The sequence below is a fragment of the Bison bison genome, unplaced genomic scaffold, assembly GCF_000754665.1.
Source record: "Bison bison bison isolate TAMUID 2011002044 unplaced genomic scaffold, Bison_UMD1.0 scf7180017864471, whole genome shotgun sequence".
Taxonomy (NCBI): Eukaryota; Metazoa; Chordata; class Mammalia; order Artiodactyla; family Bovidae; genus Bison; species Bison bison.
In genome coordinates, this window is record NW_011495032.1 from 27,654,867 (window position 1) to 27,676,291 (window position 21,425).

The following is a 21,425-nucleotide window of genomic DNA, read 5'->3' on the forward strand; positions in this document are numbered from 1 at the left end:
TCTGTCAATGGGATTTCCCAAGCAAGAATACTGGAGTGGGTTTCCATTTCCTTCTCCAGGGGATCTTCCTGAGCCAGGGATTGAGGACACATCTCCTGCATTAGCAGGTGGATTCTTTACCACTGAGCTACCAGGGAAGCCCCTACACTGATGATCAGTTCAATTCAGTTCAGTCGCTCAGTTATGTCTGACTCTTCGCGACCCCATGGACCACAGCACACCAGGCCTCCCTGTCCATCACCAACAGCCAGAGTCCACTCAAACTCATCTCCATTGAGTCGGTGATGCCATCTGCCATCTCATCCTCTGTTGTCCCCTTCTCCTACTGCCTTCAATCTTTCCCAGCATCAGGGTCTTTTCAAATAAGTCATCAGGTAGCCAAAATATTGGAGTTTCAGCTTCAACATCAGTCCTTCCAATGAACACTCAGGAGTGACTCTCTTTAGGATGGACTGGTTGGATCTCCTTGCAGTCCAGGGGACTCTCAAGAGTCTCCTCCAACATCACAGTTCAAAAGCATCAGTTCTTTGGTGCTCAGCTTTCTTTATAGTCCAATTCCATATCCATACATGACTACTGGAAAAACCATAGCCTTGACGAGACAGACCTTTGTTGGTAAAGTAATGTCTCTGCTTTTTAATATGCTGTCTAGGTTGGTCATAACTTTCCTTCCAAGGAGTAAGCGTCTTTTAATTTCATGGCTGCAGTCACCATCTGCAGTGATTTTGGAGCCCCAAAAAATAAAGTCAGCCACTGTTTCCGCTGTTTCCCCATCTATTTGCCATGAAAGTGATGGGACTGTATGCCATGATCTTACTTTCCTGAATGTTTAGCTTTAAGCTAACTTTTTCACTCTCCTCTTTCACTTTCATCAAGAAGCTTTTTAGTTCTTCACTTTCTGCCATAGGGGTGGTGTCATCTGCATATCTGAGGTTTTTGATATTTCTCCTGGCAATCTTGATTCCAGCTTGTGCTTCTTCCAGACCAGCGTTTCTCATGATGTACTCTGCATATAAGTTAAATAAGCAGGGTGACAATATACAGCCTTGACGTACTCTTTTCCCTATTTGGAACCCATCTGTTGTTCCATGTCCAGTTCTAACTTGCTTCATGCCCTGCATACAGGTTTCTCAAGAGGCAGGTCAGACGGTCTGGTATTCCCATGTCTTTCAGAATTTTCCACAGTTTATTGTGATCCACACAGTCAAAGGCTTTGGCATAGCCAATAAAGCAGAAATATATGTTTTTCTGGAACTCTCTTGCTTTTTTGATGATCCAGCGGATGTTTGCAATTTGATCTCTGGTTCCTCTGCACTTTCTAGAACACTGATGATAACAGGACCCAATTGTTCAGTGAATATTTACTGAACATCTATTTCCAGTTCAGGTAATCAAATACTCATTGTTTATTTGGGCTAGATATTGTGCCAGGCACTGGGTATTCTCAGATGTACTTTGTCATGATCCGTGAACTACAGGAGCTTAATGAGTGCCATCAGAGAAAAAGGATAAGAATATGGCATGATGTCTACCATCTGTGTGGAAAGCTAGTGGTAGGGAAATTTAAGGAAGAAGCTGAGAGATTAATAGTGAACTAGAAGTTACAGAAGGAAAAAATGTTAATCAGGACTAAAAGTTATACAAAGAAAGTTAAAATCATGAAACATTTCATATATGAGGTTGGACATGGACTGGACCGTGGATGAATTCAAAGAACTGAAGAGAGAGAAACTAAGAGGAATATGGAGAAGCATGAGCCAAAGACAGAAAGGAAAACTGAGGAAAAGGAAGGAGAAAAGAAGCATCTTGATTATAGTGATATTATTGTTGACCACTAATGCTATCACATGAGCAAAATCTGCAAGTCTGTAATAAGACCAGTTCTAAGGATAGAAAATCCATCAAATATGAATTTGATATCTCTTTTATTACCTCTTTTATAAGGTCTCTGTTTAGAAGTTCTGTATTTCGGCTTATTCATTCAACTTGCATTCAGCTGGAGCATCTACTGGACTGGAAAGTCCAAGAAAGCCTCCCCTACAAGATTTTCAGTTGTTGCTGGCTGTTGGGTGGAGTACCTTGGTTCTCCTTCATGTGCCTTCTCATCCTCCAGAAGGCAGTGCATCTTCTTACATGACATTCTCAAGACAGCAAAAGAAGACTATTAAGGCCCAGTGTCAAAAGTTGCATAATGTTACTTCTGCCTCATTCTCTTGGTCAAAGCAAGTTACACAGTCAATCAAAGTTCAAGAGAGAGGTGAATAGATTCTACATTTGGACAGAAAGAGCAGTAGTCATGTTTCAAGGAATTCACTGGGGCCAATACTACAATCTCTCACATTAACTTAGGAAAGTTTGAAAATACACTATTCTGTAGCAGAGTGAGTATTGGATGTAAGATTCAGTTACTGACCCAGGACTTCTATAGCATGGTTGAGTTTTTAGAAAAGCCATTTAACTTCTTGGGTCTTATCTTTCTAAATTCCATTCACAGACATTTTTATTGTGTTCCTTCTCAATGCAAATAGAGTGCAAGAAATAGAAAAGCAGATAAGTCATTCCCCTTTCCCTACTTTGTTTAGCAACGTTTTAACCATGACATAAATTTACTAAACATAAATTCATGTCCCTATTCTGGATACTTTTCTCCCTGAATGAGGGATATGCTTTTCCTTTTTTTCCTCCCATCCCTTATAGAGATTTACTCTTCTATAGTAGATGCCCACTACCTGGCTTGGGGGCCATGAATCAGAGGTGGGCTGTGTAGACAGTGAAAAACTATTAAGTACTAAAATTAAATTATCAGAATAAAAAGTAATTTGTCAGTAAAATGAGAGATTTTTCTTATCTATAAAATGAGAAGACTAAACTACATGGCTGCTTAGATTGCTTCCTACTGGAAAATTCTATTCTATGAATTTCTGTGCATCAAATCTTGGCATGACATTCCATACAGATAGTGCCTGAATTATGTATGATCTGTATATATAAATGGAGTTCTCTGAGTGGTGTTCCACAGTTCTGAATGCCATGGGAGCTTTGGATCTAAAGAATACGTTCTCCTAAGTAAATGTAGAGCTAACAATTTGCCAACAGATATCTCTCTTCTGGCTATCTTTTCAACCCCCTGCCATGTGGTGCCTGTTGCCATAGTATTTAGTAGATACAGAGGGCCCCCTTTCAAAACTCTCTCGACACCACCATATGGGTACCACCACAGCCAGTTCAAAAGAGAATGTGTTCCTTCTTTCCTAAATATGAAATTCAGATATATTTTCCTATAGAACATCCTTAAATATGGTCTATCCAGTGGAATGTAAAATTACTATATACTATTTTGGAGATACCAAGGAGTGAGCAAATCATGCTGGCTAACTGAAGCCTACACACAGTCTACCAGCATTTCTTTTGAGGAAAAAAAAAAATTGAATTCCAAGAATCAAATTTACAAACAGGCTTATAGCATAAAAGCTTTTTTCTAACTAGAAATTGCCTTTTCTGTACCCACCATCACAGTTTATTTAAAGCTTATTTCCATTATACATAGAGAAAAATGAATGAGTTACAAACACTATTCATTACTGTTTGGGATAATATTCATCCTTAATGCAATTAAAAAAAAGAAACCTGGTTTCTGGATCCTTCTATTAGAAAAATATGACTGTGTCAACAATAACAACTTATTGAAAACTTGGCAGATATTTTCAATGTTATTATTAATGCAAGGCACCTTAGTTCCTCTTGGGTACTAGATAGATTTTAAATAAATTATATAAATATTAATGAAATTATTAACTTGATAATTTTATGTGCTATCTCGGCACACAAGAAAATTAAACAAAGATGAAGGCTGCTGAATTGTTCATGTGTGAGAACATACATAACAGTGACTTCTTTCCAATATTGTAGGGAGATGGAAATGCGCTAGATCGAGCCTTGTCTGCAGCTGCATAACTGAGTACGATTGTAAAATATATGTATGCAATTTTTCATGTTGGTTAAGTTAATAACATGCCACTATAATTTGTGTACCTCTGAAATAGGAACCAAATCATGTATATCCTAGCTGGAAAGTAAAGGCAAAATGCCTATAAACAAGCTAGAGGCTTATTTTTTTTTTTCTTTTTTAAGCCCAGTCTTTGCCATCAATAACAGTTCAGAGGTTCCTCTTTAACCTGTAGGGTTTCTTTGGAAAAGAATATGTAAATGTCTTACTTCCTTCACAAACCTTTGAAAACGTAACCCTGAGATCGCATTGCCTCTCACCCTCAGTTCTCAATAGCTCTCGAGGGAATGGGCACTTCTTATCAGACAGGAGCAGCCCAGCAAGGGCAGCCAGCACATTGAGAGGCCAGGGCAGTGAAGTGGTCAAGGCCACTGGGCAGGTAGTGAAAGGCCTCTCGCTGTGTTAAACAAATGCGGTTTCCTTCCTGTCTTCTGCAGGAGCTAATTTTGTTTTTCACTTCTCTTCTGGTATAAGAACAATAAGGATTCATAAGGCCATTCAGCCTGTGAGGAGATGTGCATTAGATTATCATAAATCCGCAGATAAAAAGTGCAGTGGTCAATGAGAACAGACATTCTTGGATGAAATAAAAGGTTTAATTGAAAGTACTGTCCCAAGGGAGATAGATGATTGCGCATGGTATTGAGTCGACATTAATTACCATAGACCAGAGAGTGAAAAAAATAAAAGACCATTCTATATTTTTTTTTAAGTTCCCAAATCTGTTTCTCTTTAAGAGGACTTAGGAGATTCTCATAGAATGCTAAGGGGAAAAGGTGAGTTTTTGTTCATACGCAGCGTTCTTAGAACACCGTTAAAGTTTCTTAGGAAGTTGCAGCTGAATTCTGTGCTAGTACAAATAGTTTTTGTTAGAAGTCGGAGATCTAGACAGAGTACAAAGTGAACTGATGATGAATAATGGTTAAAATTGATCAATATCTGTTATGAGCTATGGCACTAGTCAATGATTTGCACTTATTATATAATTTTTTTTGATTCTTTGATTATGTCTCTCAGCTTAATTTTTTTTAGTAGGTTGGGTTTCTATTCTACAATGTAACAGAAAAAATAAATAAATAAATTGAAGAGGCCTCTCTGAGCATAAGTTCCCCGTTAAACACTAGACGGCTCGCTTTGTATCACTAAAATATGGCTGCCTTTATAAATCATGCATATTTGTTTAGCCAATGCCCTACTCTTGATGTGGTTAAAACAATGAGATGAACTCTCCATTCACAGAGACAAAGGCTGGGATCAAGGACTGCCTTAACCAGAAAATAATTGGTCAGGTGTCTCTTTTACCAGTCATTAACGTTTTAGAATTATGACTTTGAGTCTCCCTTTGGGTCAAGTAGAGTATAAAAACATCTTCTGGATTATTCATGCCTAGTGTGCAATGCATTTGAAAGAACAAAGACAGGGAGATACCAAATATATTTTAGTGTTTTACACAATGCTGCCAACTTTTAGTTTATTTGCTTTTCAGTTTTATTTAGAACAAATGAATTCACTCAGTAAGAGCATTTAAACTTCTTAGCCAATTGTTTGGGAGTAGACATAGGCACAGTCTTAGTTTAAATGTGAAAAATTGCTTTTTTAGGGTTAATTTGAACAGGGTAGTTGCCAAATAGTACCAGCTGTCATAATAAAGGAGAAGTGAGTGACAGGTTTACTCCACCCCATATCAAAACCCAAGAGCGGATATGCTGATCAGATGAGCCAAAATAAATGGAAGTTCTTAGAAACATTTGCAAGCTATTTTCTTGCAAAGCTAAGCCCTTCATAGGCATCAAAGTACAAACGGGTCGTGATTAAGTTTAGCACGATTATAGAAATGAGAAAGTGGGATCACTCTGTTGCAGTAGGGATCCCAAATGCACTGCCTAATACTCTAAAATTTCCTATGATGACAACGGTGATAGTGGTCTATATTACAAAGTATTGGAACTTGAATAGCAGTTTTTAAACTACTTTTTAATATTAATGAAAACGTGGCCCATTCGAGCTACAATTGAGGAACTGATGCAGCACTTGTCAGCAATGCTGTTTTACATTCACGAACCCTTATTCTCAGGCATGCACTGGAATAGTTGCTAATGGTAAGAATAGAAGTGGAATGGTCCTTGTTTCCCTTGAAGATTTATATAATAACAAATAAGCATAATATAAAGTGATTAGTGCTATAATTTAATTAGGTAAGGAGATACAGGTGAGGTCTCAGCCACAGAGCAGGTGACAGTTGAGATGGATATGGAGGAGTTTGATGGATATGTAAGAGTTTGCAGCGTCAAGTGGGGAGGAGAGGAGAGAATGATTTTTAGACAGTGAATCCTGCCTAAAAAGTAAGAGAATCTGTTCATAATTTTAATTAATTAACTTCAGTACTATGTAACAAACATGTTAGAAAGTTTAGGGCAGAAGTATTAAAGCTGTATTTTTATAGATAAGATGCAACACATCGCTGATACTTTTCTTTTTGGCCTTTTAGTGCCATTATTTCAAGAAGGGCATTATGGCAGAGAAGAGGCAACAAATTAATTTATGAAGTCATCCTCTAACAATTATTTTTATACATATGCATTCTATCAGATTTAAACTGGATTTAAAGTTGAATTAAACGCAAATCTTGCCTTTCATTAGATTATAGTGGTATAGTGGAGTCAAAACAGGCACACAAACAAAGAATTATAAGAATAGAAAGAAAGGAATAGGGAAGAAAAAAAAAGAAAACAGAAGAATGGAAAGGCCAATTGTTTCCCCACTGATAAAATCAGAGAAGGAAGAGGCGGCTTATATGCTGAGACATAAAACCTGGGTGTTTGGAAATATTAAGTAAGGGGGCTTTGATTCCATTATATCTTTGCAATAAAATTTCTTTTGAGATGAAAGTAATTCCTACACTTATATATATATATATACACACACATATATGAAATAGAGCTGTTTCCCTATGAATGATTTCATTAAGTATCATGAAGTGTAGGTTAGTACTGTCAGGAAAATGCTTAACTTAAAAGATTCATTCACTCTTTATGCTTAGATGATTCATTTTTCCAAGTATCAGCAAGTAAAAATGGACTTGTGATGGATTAATTTAAAAAAAAAATAATTCCGTAGGAATGAACTAAAACTGAGATAATTCTTGTTTATTATTTGAAGCATACTTTGTTGGAAAATGAAGATCCATTAGTTCAGGGAAGAAAGAGTCCTGCTAAACCTACATCTAGGGAAATATTGATTGGAAGTATGCTGAACTTTTAAACTTCTTGTAATTACACACTGATTTTACAGGAATTAAGGCCGTAGAAATTGCTCCCTTACCCTTGGCCTGCTTTCGTGTATATATATATATATATATATAGCAAAGGAGGAGACACATATAAGTTAAAGGCAATATTTGGCAGCTCAAGCCAGTTACTAGGCCTCTGGGGCCACTTGAAGAGTCCCTCTTAAGAACCTGGCAGAAACAGTGGCAGATGTAAGAGAAGGAGTCTTCCCAGATCTAGACCAGCTACTTCGTCTGTCTTGGGGACATCTCACAGATCCAGAAACCACTCTGAAGTCCAGACTGTAGGATGACTATAGGATGATGTCTTAGTCTGGTAGGTTTGCTGTAACAGTACCATACCTTGGATGACTTATAAACAGCAAAAACGTATTTCTCACAGTTCTGGAGGCTGGAAGTCCAAGGTCAGGATGCCCGCATGGTCGAGTGAGGGCCCTCTTCTGGGTCACAGTCTTCTTATTGTACCTCTAGATGGTAAAAGGGCTAGGGAGCTCCGTGGGGGTCTCTTTTATAAAGGCATCAGTCCCACTCAATAGGGTGCCACCTTCATGACCTCATCACCTTCCAAAGGCCCCACCTCTTAAAACCGTTGCCTTGTGCATTAGGATTTCAACATATGAAATTTGGAGAGACAAAACATTCGAATAGCAGGTGCGTATATGTGTCAAACAGAAGATGTGATACCAAAAGAAGAGAAAGACATGATTAACAGTGATATAAACCTGATGATATATCATTAACCCGGGAGGATATCTCCTGTGTGTGTGTGTGTGTGTGTGTGTGTATGATACATATATCATCCAGTTGGTGGATGCGTTTATTGATCTCAATTCTTCACTTCCAAATAGTAGCATTAAATATCTATATTCTGATTATGGTCTCATGTGTGGAGAGTATTTTCCAACCTTGGCTTGTAGACTTGTACATATGAATTCATTTGGCCAATGAGATGTCAGTAGATGTTTTGTGGGCAAAGGCTTTAAAATTAATTTAATTTTCACATTCCTGCCTTTCGTCATATGAGAAACATGTTTCAGATATGCAGAGGTCTAAGGAAGTTGAGAGATCTGGGGAGCAGACATGTACCTGATCCATAGCTTGGAGGCCAGCCTACCTGAATCCAGCTGAGATTAGCCAGATACCAGTCAACGTGAGAAACATGAGCTGGAAATAAATGCTTTACAGTTCATATCACAATTTTGGGATGATTTGTTATGCAATATTTGGGAGGCATCAGCTGACTGATACATTCTTTCACTTTTCCCCGTTAATTAATTTCTGAGTAGATTTCCCTCCCTTCTCCCATCAATTTGTTTGTAGTAGTGAGGACAGGAAGATATATCTATATTTTAAATTTAATGGGTTTTATACTGTACAGAACCCAGATGACTTCTTATTTTATAGCTATTTTTATCTGAAAATTAATGTTGACAGGATAATTGATTTAATTATTAAGATAAGAGGCAAATTATATGTCTTTATCTACAAATGACATATTATATATATGGTAAGAACATTCTCATTACAACAGCAAACATGTGCTAAGAATTTAAAATGATGTTTCCCACTGAGATTTCTCAATCTCTATTTGGAATTTAGGATTATTTATCATTAATAATATACTAAAAGGGATCGGTTTCCAGCTGGAGTTTCATTAGATGCAACTAAGACCTCAGACTTAAGGGGAAAGTTAAAATGGTTGTATTTCTATTATGTAATTTTCTTATAAGTCTTAACCAACAAATAAACTCTGCCTTCCACAGCCCCCATGAAAATATTACTTTCTTGAGGTCATGGTGGTACTGTTACTTCATTACAACATGATTTAATAACCATGATTCACTTTGTTTTAAAGTGAAGGAACATCCAGTGGGTCCTCTAGGGAGAATGTAGGTACCTGAGATATAATCCCTACGTTTAGAATTCTTAAATTGGGAAGAAAGCTATATTACCTTTGTGCTTAGTCACTCAGTCATGTCCGACTCTCTGAAACCCCATGGGCTGTAGCCTGCCAGGCTCCTCTGTCCATGGGGATTCTCCAGGCAAGAACACTGGAGTGGATTACTATGCCCTCCTCCAGGGGATCTCCCCAACCCCAGGATCGAACCAAGATCTCCCACATTGCAGGCGGATTCTTTAGCAGCTGAGGGGAAGCCTATCTTTATTAAAAGCATTTGTACCCTAAACAATGACACATAGATTGAGAAGGCAGGGTGTATGTAGAACATTCTTATATATTTACTCTGATAAAAGATTATATTCGGTGACTTCACAGTTTCTAAGAGCCCAGTGAAAACCACCTATAATTCTTTGTCTTTACACTATCTTCAGAAATCTCTCAATCTCAAACAAATGTAGTTTTTTTTTTTTAAATGTCACATCTGGAAACTAAACGTCATTTATTTCCCCTTTTGGACTAAGGACTCCCTCATTCTAAGAGCTTCAGAATGTACTTGTTGTCCTGCATCATTTGAAGCCTGTCATGAGACTATACTTTCCTTCCATGAGTCTTTGTTGTTGATGATGGTAATTATGACATATGACATGTACCCAGAGCGTGATGCAGCAATAATAGAGCTGGAAGTCTGAACCATGAGCTTGTGTGGCATCTCTAGGACCTTGTTTCTGACCTACAAGATTTCTCTCTGGAACCTTCTCTCTTTTCTGCTCCATTCCTTTCCAGCCTAATCTTCCCTGTGTTCTCTAATACAGTGTTTCTTTAAATGTACACTAGGGAAGTGTACTTTCCTATAATACACTTCTTGCAAAGATGTGTTCCATTGTCAGGTAAATTAGGGAATATGTATTAACTTTTAAGAGCACTGAAAAGACCTAGCATAAACCATTTCCTTGGATTTTTCATCATGGAAACTTTTTTTTTTCCCCTCATATGCACTGATTGTGCCCTTGTGTATTAGACCTTAGATCCAAGTCTTAGAAGAGATCAGTTTGTTGGTTACTGAAGCAAGCCCTAATTGGACATGGCCTTGGGCCAGACATCCTCGTGAGGCTTCCAGTAGCCTGTAGACTGATCGTGTTACGGGGTCAGGGGGCAGTTCCAATTCAGTCAGTGCCAGCCTCTTCCTGAGTGGTGGGCTGGGCTGAGCTGTGGGTGGAACAAGTACCATAACCAGGCATTCACTTCCTGAAGTTCTGTGTATTTTTATTGTTGTTTAGCTTTTGTTGTCTTTTAAAGGCATTAAGTGCAGGTAGCCTGGTGTGCAATGTATCTGTGATAGCAAAATACTTTTAGAAGTATGTCACCCAGGAGCCCAGTTTCTCACATGGGTCTACTCCTCTTAGAATCAGGCCCATTCTGCTTCCTTTTAGACCACTGGATTATTACAATCATAACATTTGTTCTTAAATCTTATATTCATATAAAATCATGTATTCTTATATGTTAGCTACTGAATTATTGACTGTAAAGTACTTTAAATTCTTTAGACTTTTAACAGGAAAGAGTAAATACAAAACAAAAAGATGGATTGTTTCTTATACATGTATCAGAAACAACAGAATGTGTATATATAGATGGCTGAGTCCCTTTGCTGTCCACCTGAAACTGCCACATTGTTAATCAACTATACTCCAATATAAAATAAAGTTTTTAAAAATAAATATTATTATAAAAAAGATCTATTGTTTCTTGATATTAACAAAGCAAGTTCTAGTTTTATAAAACTATGCTATCTGAATTATAAAATATTATTTATATTACCTTTCATAACACAAAATATTATTTTTACTTCTTTAATCTATGTCCGAATAGGAAAAAAAAAAAATGATTCCCTGTGTCCTTAAACTGTTGCATTTGCTGATCTTTCAAGGATATGTATTGTGAGTAGGAAGAAAACAAGGTTGCTATAGGAATGTTGACTCTGACTTACTTTACTTTTGTTAGTTTTAATCTCTGACTTAGTATTACATTAAGGTACTTTTATATTGAACAAGCAATAAAGAATGGACATTTTTTCGACATTTGTTTTCTGGTATTAGATGAATCTTTTACTTAAAGAAAATTGCTTTTGGATAAGTTCAGTCAGAGATAAGCTCTTGACTTCAGTTTTCCCCTTCTACCTCCTTTCTAAGGAATGGACTTCAAAAAACATGAAAAAGTGTCTCAGTTACAAATACTTTATAGTATTTTCTTCTTGTAGGCCTTCGGTTTAAAATTACTTTAAAATGAATGAATATGTACTTTAAAAGATCACATAAGAACATACATTTTAGATATTGATTACTGAGCTAACTGTGAATATGATTTAAAATTTTTTCTTTCATTAAAAGTAAAGAGCAGTGTTGCTTATGTGTAGTTTTGTGAAGCTTTACCCTACTTACTGCAACATTAAGTTACATTTTCCTCTTCTATATGATTAATATATAATATTGAGTTTGGGGTTAATTTCAGCCACCTGTAGTATAGTTCATAGTTTTAAAAAATTATCTGTTCTATTATCTCTGATGCTTTTTGGTGGTGTGTCTATGTCATTCAGAGGGCAAAAGCCTTTGAAAGGTAATCTGTCTACTTGTAAATCACCAAGTTCTTCTGATTTAGCAGCAGTGGTGGGAAAGTCCTTTACCGCTCGTCACAGTGACCATCCTTAGATCACACTTACCTATGCACGTGCCAGCTCATCTCTGGTTGTCGTCTTTTCTTGACTCTCTATAAAGTACGATCCAAAATAAAGTGCCTCCCAGCTGTTGGAATGAGTCTCTGATCTCCACTCTAGGGTAATAGTCACATTTTGAATTCTATATAATCCAATTGGCCAAAAACCTTTCATGCTTATAATAGCTACCCATGCTTTTTTCAGAAGATTAAAATTTTTCAGAAAATTAAGTGTCTTGCAGATGTCTTATCCTTTCATTGCTGTGAAAATTTACTTAGCTATAACACAAGTTTTATCACCTTAAATTCCTTAGAATTTATTTAGGTAAATTTATCGGTGGTTAAGCTAATTATAAAATATCCTGGCAGAATTGCCAGGTCTGGCTTTTCCTATATATAATATGTGAAAAAAGCGACTTTTTTTTTTCCTTTTTTTCCGTAAAGCTCCTTTGTTTGAGTTTTGGGTTTTGGGTTTTGGGTAACTGACAAAATGATTGCGTATAAAACATAACTCTTGCATAAAGTAAGCTGCTCTCAACACAGACTAATTACGCATTTGGGAGGCAAGGCAAAGACATCCAGAACTTGCTCATGCTGAGCTAAGAGCGCAGCATTTAATGAAATGAGGGCCATAAAAGGTTCAGCATGGATGCTTTCAGGTCTGACCTGGGCTTCTGGGAAATTGAACATTGGTTCTGTGGACTGATAGATTCCCCCAGGGTTTGAAAGGCTGGGTTATTACCACTTGTGTGTGTGAATCAAAACTGCTTTGCAATACAAGAACATTTGTGATTCCAGAGATGGCCCGATTTGGAACACTCTTAAGCTAATAATAAGGATGCCTACCTAGTCATCCATCTTCTTGCCTATCTTTCCTCCTCTCAAGTAATTACTTTTGATATTTGTTTCATAAAAATGGTTGTATATCTGTCAAGATCAGACTGTGTAAATTCCTGTTTCCTCTTTGCTATTGTTAGACTCTATTCCTTTCTGTCAGATAATACTGTGAATGAAACAGAAAGGCACTCTTACGTTGTTTAGTAACCTTTTAACAATTATGTTCTGTGTAGACTGGTTATTTCACATTGCAGTGTTGATACATAGTAGATGCTTGATAAAAATGTGTTGATTGACTCTTGTCACTCAGGCCAAGATGGGATAGTCTCATATCTGAATTCCAACTGTGACAGGTAGTCCATTATGCTTAAAAACAGAAATAGTATTTCAGGGAACAAAATGAGAGAACAGAGAAATAGAAAATGAAATAGTTGAATGGGAAGGAGAGGGAAGAGATATATAATTAGAATGATAACAGAACAACATCTATAAGAACTTGAAGAAGGGTTGTGTAAATGAGAATAAAAGGTTAGTGAAGGCTAGAGATAGGCAGGATAAAGCTACCATTATCTAGTAAATAACCATTAAAATGGCTTATGACAATTAGGAAAGAAAAGCAATTAACATTTTACTCACATTTGGTTCTGCATTTCATTTCTTTTTAATTAATAAAAATAATGCCTTTATATATCACTGTGATGTTTTCCAAGTTGAAAACTATGATGCTTTATTGGATTATGAAATTAATGCAGTGGGTTGTGACAATTTTTAAAAAATAATGAAACAGAATAGAAAACATTAGAATGTGTTGCCCTCTTGGTAAGTATTGTCTCATCAAATTTTTATTTAGATATGTCTATGCGCACACATATATGTATATATGGACAGATGAGGAGACAGACACATAATGTAACTCTGGGTACTTAATCACATTGCTTCTCAAACTTGATGAATCTTCTTTACAGATTGGTAGCTATAACACATCATGCTGCCTTCATTGAGAATATGATGCTGAAGCTAAGCTGGGTTATCACCTCTCCTAGTAGGAAGTATGGTATGAAAAGGGAAATTGGATGAGGTTACTTTAAAGTTTCTTATAACTCTGATACTTTAACTTTTTACAATTATTTTTAATGTCAAAACTAATTTTATAAACACTTATAGTAATAAAATCCAGAATAATAGGAACCAAAGGCGGTGCCAGCAGTTTATTCATTTTCTTATATATAAATATGTATATATAATCCCAGAAATACACATTCACAGATACACATATATACATATACACAATCATGTACTATTGGACACTTACTCATTTTTGTTAACTCAGTCATTCAACAAATATTTATCCAGGGCTTATTTTTGAGTCTGTCACTGGCCGGTTTAAGCATCAGTGATTCACTGATGGGAAAAAAACAGAGCAGTATTCCTGCATTCAAAAGACACTATCAAAAAATAAAAACATAAGCAAGCACATATATGGTATGTGATAAATGCTATGGAGAAAAAGTAAATCAGGATAATAGACAAAGGTAGGATGGTATTGCCTTAAAAGAATTTTAAACTGAGTGATCAGGGAAGGGGCTTCCCTGGGGGTTCAGAAGGTAAGGAACCCACCTGCAATGTAGGAGACGCAGGTTCAATCCCTGGGTCGGGTAGTCCTCTGGAGAAGGGAATGGCTACCCTCTCCAGTATTCTTACCTGGAGAATCCCAAGGACAGAGGAGCCTGGTTGGCTACACTCCATGGGGTTGCAAAGAGACATGACTGAGCAATCTAGGAAGACCTCACTAATAAACTGGCATTTGAACACAAAATTGAAGGCAGTGAGGGAAGGAAGTCTGTAGGAATCTAAGGAAGGAATATTCAAAGCAGAGGGAGGAGATGATGCAAAGGATTGAGGGCAGAAGTTAGATAAGGTAACTTAGAAAGTGAGGATGGGAGAGAAAAGTCAGATGATTGATTCTTAGGACACTAGTATTTCGGGATAACATGAGGAAGAGTCTGCAAAGGGGATTGGAAAGGAGTAGAGAGTGAAGTAGGAGATGAATACTTAAAAGTGGTGTCCTGGAACCAAGGGAAGAAAGTGTTTCAGGACGTAGGGCTCGATAAATGAGGTCTCATGCTACTTGGACCAAGTAAGATGAAAACTAAGAATTGACCATCACACTTACCAACATGATTTCCCAGGTAAGAATACTGGAGTAGGTTGCCATTTTCTTCTCTAGGGGATCCTCCTGACCCGGGGATTGAACCCACAGCTCCTGCTGCATCTCCTGCATTGCAGGCAGATTCTTTACTACTATAGGCTGTATAAATACTATATCTAGTTTACACGATATTAGTTACAGTGTGTGTATATATATGTGTATGTGTGTGTTTCATTAGAAATGTGTTTAGAGTTACTCTCAGGGGCTTTCCTGGTAGGTTAGTTGGTAAAAAATCTGCCTGCAATGCAAGAGACCCCAGTTCGATTCCTGGGTCAGGAAGATCCGCTGGAGAAGGGATAGGCTACCCACTCCAGTATTCTCAGGCTTCCTTTGTGGCTCAGCTGGTAAAGAATCTGCCCACAATGCGTGAGACCTGGGTTCAATCCCTGGGTTGGAAAGCTCCCCCAGAGAAGGGAACAGCTACCCACTCCAGTATTCTGGCCTGAAGATTTCTATGGACTGTATAGTCCATGGGATTGCAAGGAGTCAGACACGACTGAGTGACTTTCACTTCACTTCACTTTACTTACAGGCGCTCTACATCATAGTACAACACTACAACAAATGGTTCTTATCTCTTCATAAATTCTTTTTAAAAACATTTATTGTTTTATAATTTACAAGTGTCAGAAAACAAAAACATTATAGAGAAGAAAAAATTGTCCATATTGCAGTGGAAGAATATAACCAAGTTTTCTTCTAGCAAATACATGGGGTACGGGTGGAAGAGAGGCAGGTAATAGGTAGATGAGTAGGTGTCTGAATTGTGTATAAATTATATGTTATATATTGAGATGTACTGTATAATAAGCTTTTATATATAATATTATGTCACAGTCTCACATGATTAAAAATCTTTGTGTCCACACTATTTTATATAATTCTGTGATTCTTAATAAGTAAAACACTATAAAAACATCTTATATATAAGCATATTTAATATAACAAACATGACTTGGTAGCTGCATTTTTCTCCTAGGTCCTTACATAAGACAAACAGCCTGAGGCTCCTCTGTCCATGCAATTCTCCAAGCAAGAATTCTGGAGTCGATAGCCATCCCCTTCTCCAGAGGATCTTCCTGACCCAAGGATCGAATCTGGGTCTCATACATTGCAGGCAGATTCTTTACCATCTGAGCCACCAAGGAAGCCCATACATGTATATATATATAAATATATACACACACCAGTAACTCCATATTTATCACTTTTTATACTGTGTTCATCCCATGAAGTATTCATTCCTACCTCTGGAAAATTAGTGCCATATAACCAGAGACATAGCTAAGACATCACAGACTTCCCTAGGAGTTCATTCTGGTCATCTCCAGGGTCTGTCACAAGTCTTTAAGCATGAGACCCAATCAATTGCAGGGACTGTTACTGCCACCCCTTCCTGGTACTTAGGAACATGTCATCAGGCAGTGCTGTAGTCCCAAATGACTCTCTAGACCCTGGTTACCTAGAACTTGACTGCATCTGCCAATTGTTGATTCAGGGCAGTGATGTTCACCTAAAGGTGATTTTGACCCCTGGGGCCATTTGACAATGTCTAAAGGCAGTTCTGGTTGTCACAACTGGGAAAGGAGATCAGTTCAGTTCAGTTCAGTCACTCAGTTGTGTCCGACTCTACGACCCCATGAATCGCAGCACATCAGGCCTCCCTGTCCATCACCAGCTCCCAGAGTCCACCCAAACCCATGTCCATTAAGTCAGTGATGCCATCCAGCCATCTCATCCTCTTTCGTCCCCTTCTCCTCCTGCCCCCAATCCCTCCCAGCATCAGAGTTTTTCCAATGAGTCAACTCTTCGCATGAGGTGGCCAAAGTACTGGAGTTTCAGCTTTAGCATCATTCCTTCCAAAGAAATCCCAGGGCTGATCTCCTTCAGAATGGATTGGTTGGATCTCCTTGCAGTCCAAGGAAAGGAGATACTACTGGCATTTAATAGGTAGGTGCCATGGAGAAGGCAATGGCACCCCACTCCAGTACTTTTGCCTAGAAAATCCCATGGACGGAGGAGCCTGGTAGGCTGCAGTTCATGGGGTCGCTAGAGTCGGACACGACTGAGCTACTTCACTTTCACGCATTGGAGAAGGAAATGGCAACCCACTCCAGTGTTCTTGCCTGGAGAATCCCAGGGACAGGAAGCCTGGTTGGCTGCCGTCTATGGGGTTGCACAGAGTCGGACACGACTGAAGCAACGCAGCAGCAGCCAGGGATTCTGATAATATCCTCCTGTGCAGTGCACAGCCCCGATATGGAATTATTAGACCCCAGTCATCAGGGGTGCTGAGGTTAAGAAAGCCTGAGTTGATCCTGTATGGCCGGCCCTGGGCAGGTTCAGAGGCATTAGACCTGGACACAGGACATCTGAGCATCCCTCTTGGGCCTGACTCTAGGGACCTCAAGGACTTGGTATCTAAAAACATAGCATCTAGTAACAAAGACAAAGAAATAATGGAAAGACAAAAATTAATGAAGTTCACACAATTTCTCTTCCTGTGTCAGCCTCTGGATGTTTCCCTTTCTGGATATTTGTAGGTAGAAAAAGCAAGGGATATACCTGCCATGGGCGTCTCTGGTTGTTCGGATGATAAGGAATCTGCCTGCAATGCAGTAGACCTAGGTTCAATCCCTGGGTCAGGAAGATCCCCTGCAGAAGGGAATGGCAACCCCCTCTAGTATTCTTGCCTGGGAAATCCCATGGACAGAGGAGCCTGGTGGGCTACAGTCCATGGGGTCACAAAGAGTGGGACATAATAGTGAAGAACACACCTAGCACAGTGAGGAAAGAGCTCTTGTCCTCAAGACAGGGAGAGTCCAAGGTAGGAATGTGCTGCTGCCTTTGGGCTCATGCTCTCAGTAAGGGCCTTCATTCAGGGCCCTTACAAGGACTTTATTCCTCTTTCCATCCTGCTATAAAGTGTTGTGGTCTTCCCTGGTAGCTCAGTCAGTAAAGAAACTTCCTTCAGTGCAGGAGACCCAGGTTCAATCCCTGGCTTGGGAAGATCCCCTGGAGAAGGGAATGGCAAACCACTCCAGTATCCTTGCCTGGAGAACCCCATGAACAGAGTAACCTGGCAGGCTACGGCCAATGAGGTCGCAAGAGTCGGACACAACTTAGTGATGAAACCACCACCACCACAAAGTGTTGTATGGCAAGATTTGAGTTTAATTTTAAGAGATACTAGTTGAACCAATGTTATCAGAGGCATTCAGCATATTGATTTTTTTTTTTTTTTGGTACATTAGATAAAGGGAACATTTATTTCTAACAGAGGAAATGGCTGTGTTAACTACTGTAATGACTTCCCTCACCATTGAGAAGTTCGCTATTATTAGAGACTACTAATTATGACTTGCACTTCATACAACATAAGAAAGATGAAACGTAAGTGTAGTTAAGTGGAGAGTGTGAAATTGAATGACATCTTACTGCCACTGTAGAAATATATCTTGGGATTTCATGTGGCTAGGTCTAGTCACGGTGGCCTGCAGAAGTTGAGAACTACAGCAGTTAAGAGTCTATCACAGGCACCATACTGCCTGGACTCCACAAGTTCCAACATGGATAGGTCTTTTGAACTATAAGCATGATACTTATATGTTGCATACCTCAGTTTCCTCATCTGTAAAATGGGCCTCGCAATAAACCTCACAGGATTGTTCTGGAGAGAAAGTGTATTGCTGTGTGTAAAGCACTTGGCACAGAACCACTCAAACATTTTTAGCCACTACTTTGTTTTGTAGTTACAGTTCCAGCTCTCAGACATCAGAGACTTTAAGAGAATAAATTGTTTCACATGAAGAGATAACCATAATACCACCTAATTTCTACTTTGTTTTTACCACTTATGTAATAAATGAAAGGCATTAGTACAAATAGTGGCCCTCAGTCTTATTGGGAATGAAATACAATCACCAAAAGAAAGCTGATTATAGAATAGGGTGGTTTGAAGGTGTTACTCAAGCGAAACTTGTCCTCGTGTCACTTTTTCGCTGGATGAAAACCAGAGAAACTCTCTAGTTTTTCTCTAAAGTGGTGTTCACAAACTTCTAGTGAGAAGCCGTTCTTTAATTTATACTTTAATTCAGCAGAACTTGATTAGATTGAAATTAACCAAATTCCAGAGAGACCTGTATACATAAATGATTTTGAAAATGTTATGGATTCTAAACTGGACGTTTTGGGAGGCACAGATACAGGCTAATAGTTTACATTTAGTATTTAACTCTGGCATTCCAATGGAAAAAAGACAGCTACTTGGTATTGAATAATGGGATTTGTTGGTTTTTTTTTTTTAAGATAATAATATACTGAGTTAGTTAAAAGAGCTAACTTGTCATAGGTTTATTAAATTAAACAATAAAGTTCATTTCTTGGAAACTACCCATTGTCAAAATCTTTATAGTTAACTTCATTTACAATGAAATTAAATGAACGAACTATTTCTCTAAAGCTAGACATGGGATTTCTCTTCATTGGGAGGAGTTAGAGATGTCATGTCAGTAGATCTGGCTATGATCAGACCTCTTAATCCTGTTTTAATTGTGGGTTCTTTGCTACTTCTGATTTTATAGTTGTTATTTTGTGACTGACATTCAGACATTCATGGTAATTTTTAAAATATATAATTCTACATAAGCATCCCTCAAAGTGACCTTAAGATGAGAGTCTCTAAACATAATTATAGAGAGGAAGGAACTACCGACCTAGAATGAGTTGATGGTTTCCAGGGCTATCTCATTTTCAAATTTTTCATTTAAACGCCGGGGCAGAGTTTCACATTTCTGCAAGCTTGGGAGGAATGCAGAAGGGGGCCCTGTACTCTTTGTCATGTGGACAGCACTTTTCTGTCCCTACTCTTGTATATTTGAAAACGCTATGGACCAAGTATGATAAAGTGTGTGTTTTCCTCTGGAGACCTAACCCCTGATTATGCCTTTTGCCACCATACTATGTGTGTGTGTGTGTGTGTGTGTGTGTGTGTATATATATATATATATATTTTTTTTTTTTTAGAATGGCTAGGCTTGTGGCTGGGGGTCATTTGTCGAAGAGACCATGAATATTTCTGTGCATTATCATTTTTGTTTAGGTTCCAAAACCAGATGCCAACAAGTTATTTTATCTAAAGAAGCAAGCTTAAGGCATGAGTTTTGACAAAGTGAAATTCAATTCAGTGATATGTATTAAGAATCACATCTTTAACTTTAAAATTAACATTTTTTTCAGTGCTCTGTGTCCTACTGACAATCTTTATCAATAGGATTGCTTCCATGGTAAATGATATGTTTTAAATTATATAAGCCAAATATTCCCCCAAATTGTAACAGGTTTCTACACTAAGCTCTTATTTCTTCATCTGTAAAATGAAGGTATTGAGATTACATTATCTCCAATGTCTATTCTAATACTTAAGATTCCCTAGTTAATATCCAATCTCTTTAATTATTGAGAATATTCTACTGAATTTCCAAATATTTTTGGAATGTTTCAAATTGCCTTGACCAAAGATCCTGTCTGTTGACCATCACCAAATAATTATTCCCAAGAATTATCTCCTCCACTCCATCCATGTGATGGAGGCCCCTGCAGAGAGAGAAGACTGCCCTTTGTCCACTGGGGGCAGGATTACAGCTGTTAAGCAGGGATTCAGTCATCTTGTCTCACCAGTTGCATCTGTGTTTGACCATCTGAGAATGTGAATATTGATATTCAGCTGCTGTCTCCTCCTTCATTCTTTTCGTGTACTCTTCCAACAGAAAGGAGAACCTGACTGTTGTGCATTCTCCCTGGAAACAACTGAGCAACTTACCTTTGAGATCCCGTTGAATGATTCCGGTTCTGCTGGTCTGGGGGTGAGCTTGAAAGGGAACAAATCTCGAGAAACTGGAACAGACTTGGGGATTTTTATCAAGTCCATCATCCACGGAGGTGCTGCTTTTAAGGTAGGTAGGAATGCTGTTTCCCTATCAGTGTAAAGATACTTAGAAACGTTAACTGTTCTGCTTGGGGACTGGATAAAGAAAATTTCTGAAGACTTGAGACCACTGAGGCTTTCTTGCCAGATTCAGGAAATGTATATGTGAACAGATCTGGGTAACAGTTTGTTTTCATACTTTATATTATTTTTATTACTGTTAGGATTCTTATGAATTTAAAACCTAACAAAGTTGAACCTAACAATACACAATTAGAAAAGCAAAACTGAAAGCTAGTCAATATCAAAGCAACAAATAAGAAACTCTATTCCTTGTGCTTGCAAAAATGAAAGCTCAACAAAGACAGAAATATAGATCAATGGAACAAAATAGAAAGCCCAGAGATAAATCCACGCACATATGGACACCTTATCTTTGACAAAGGAGGCAAGAATATACAATGGATTAAAGACAATCTCTTTAACAAGTGGTGCTGGGAAAACTGGTCAACCACTTGTAAAAGAATGAAACTAGAACACTTTCTAACA

At 38.0% G+C, this 21,425-nt stretch overlaps 1 protein-coding gene across 2 annotated transcripts in view; it reads left to right on the forward strand.

Moving 5' to 3' along the window:
• Positions 1-21,425, forward strand: part of PARD3B (par-3 family cell polarity regulator beta) — a 1,088,076-nt gene that overhangs the window by 590,300 nt on the left and 476,351 nt on the right. For both annotated transcript variants that reach the window (XM_010861024.1, XM_010861023.1), the window contains one exon: positions 20,719-20,904. In XM_010861024.1, coding sequence (XP_010859326.1) covers positions 20,719-20,904 — 186 coding nt within the window. The remainder of the gene's footprint in view (positions 1-20,718; positions 20,905-21,425) is intronic.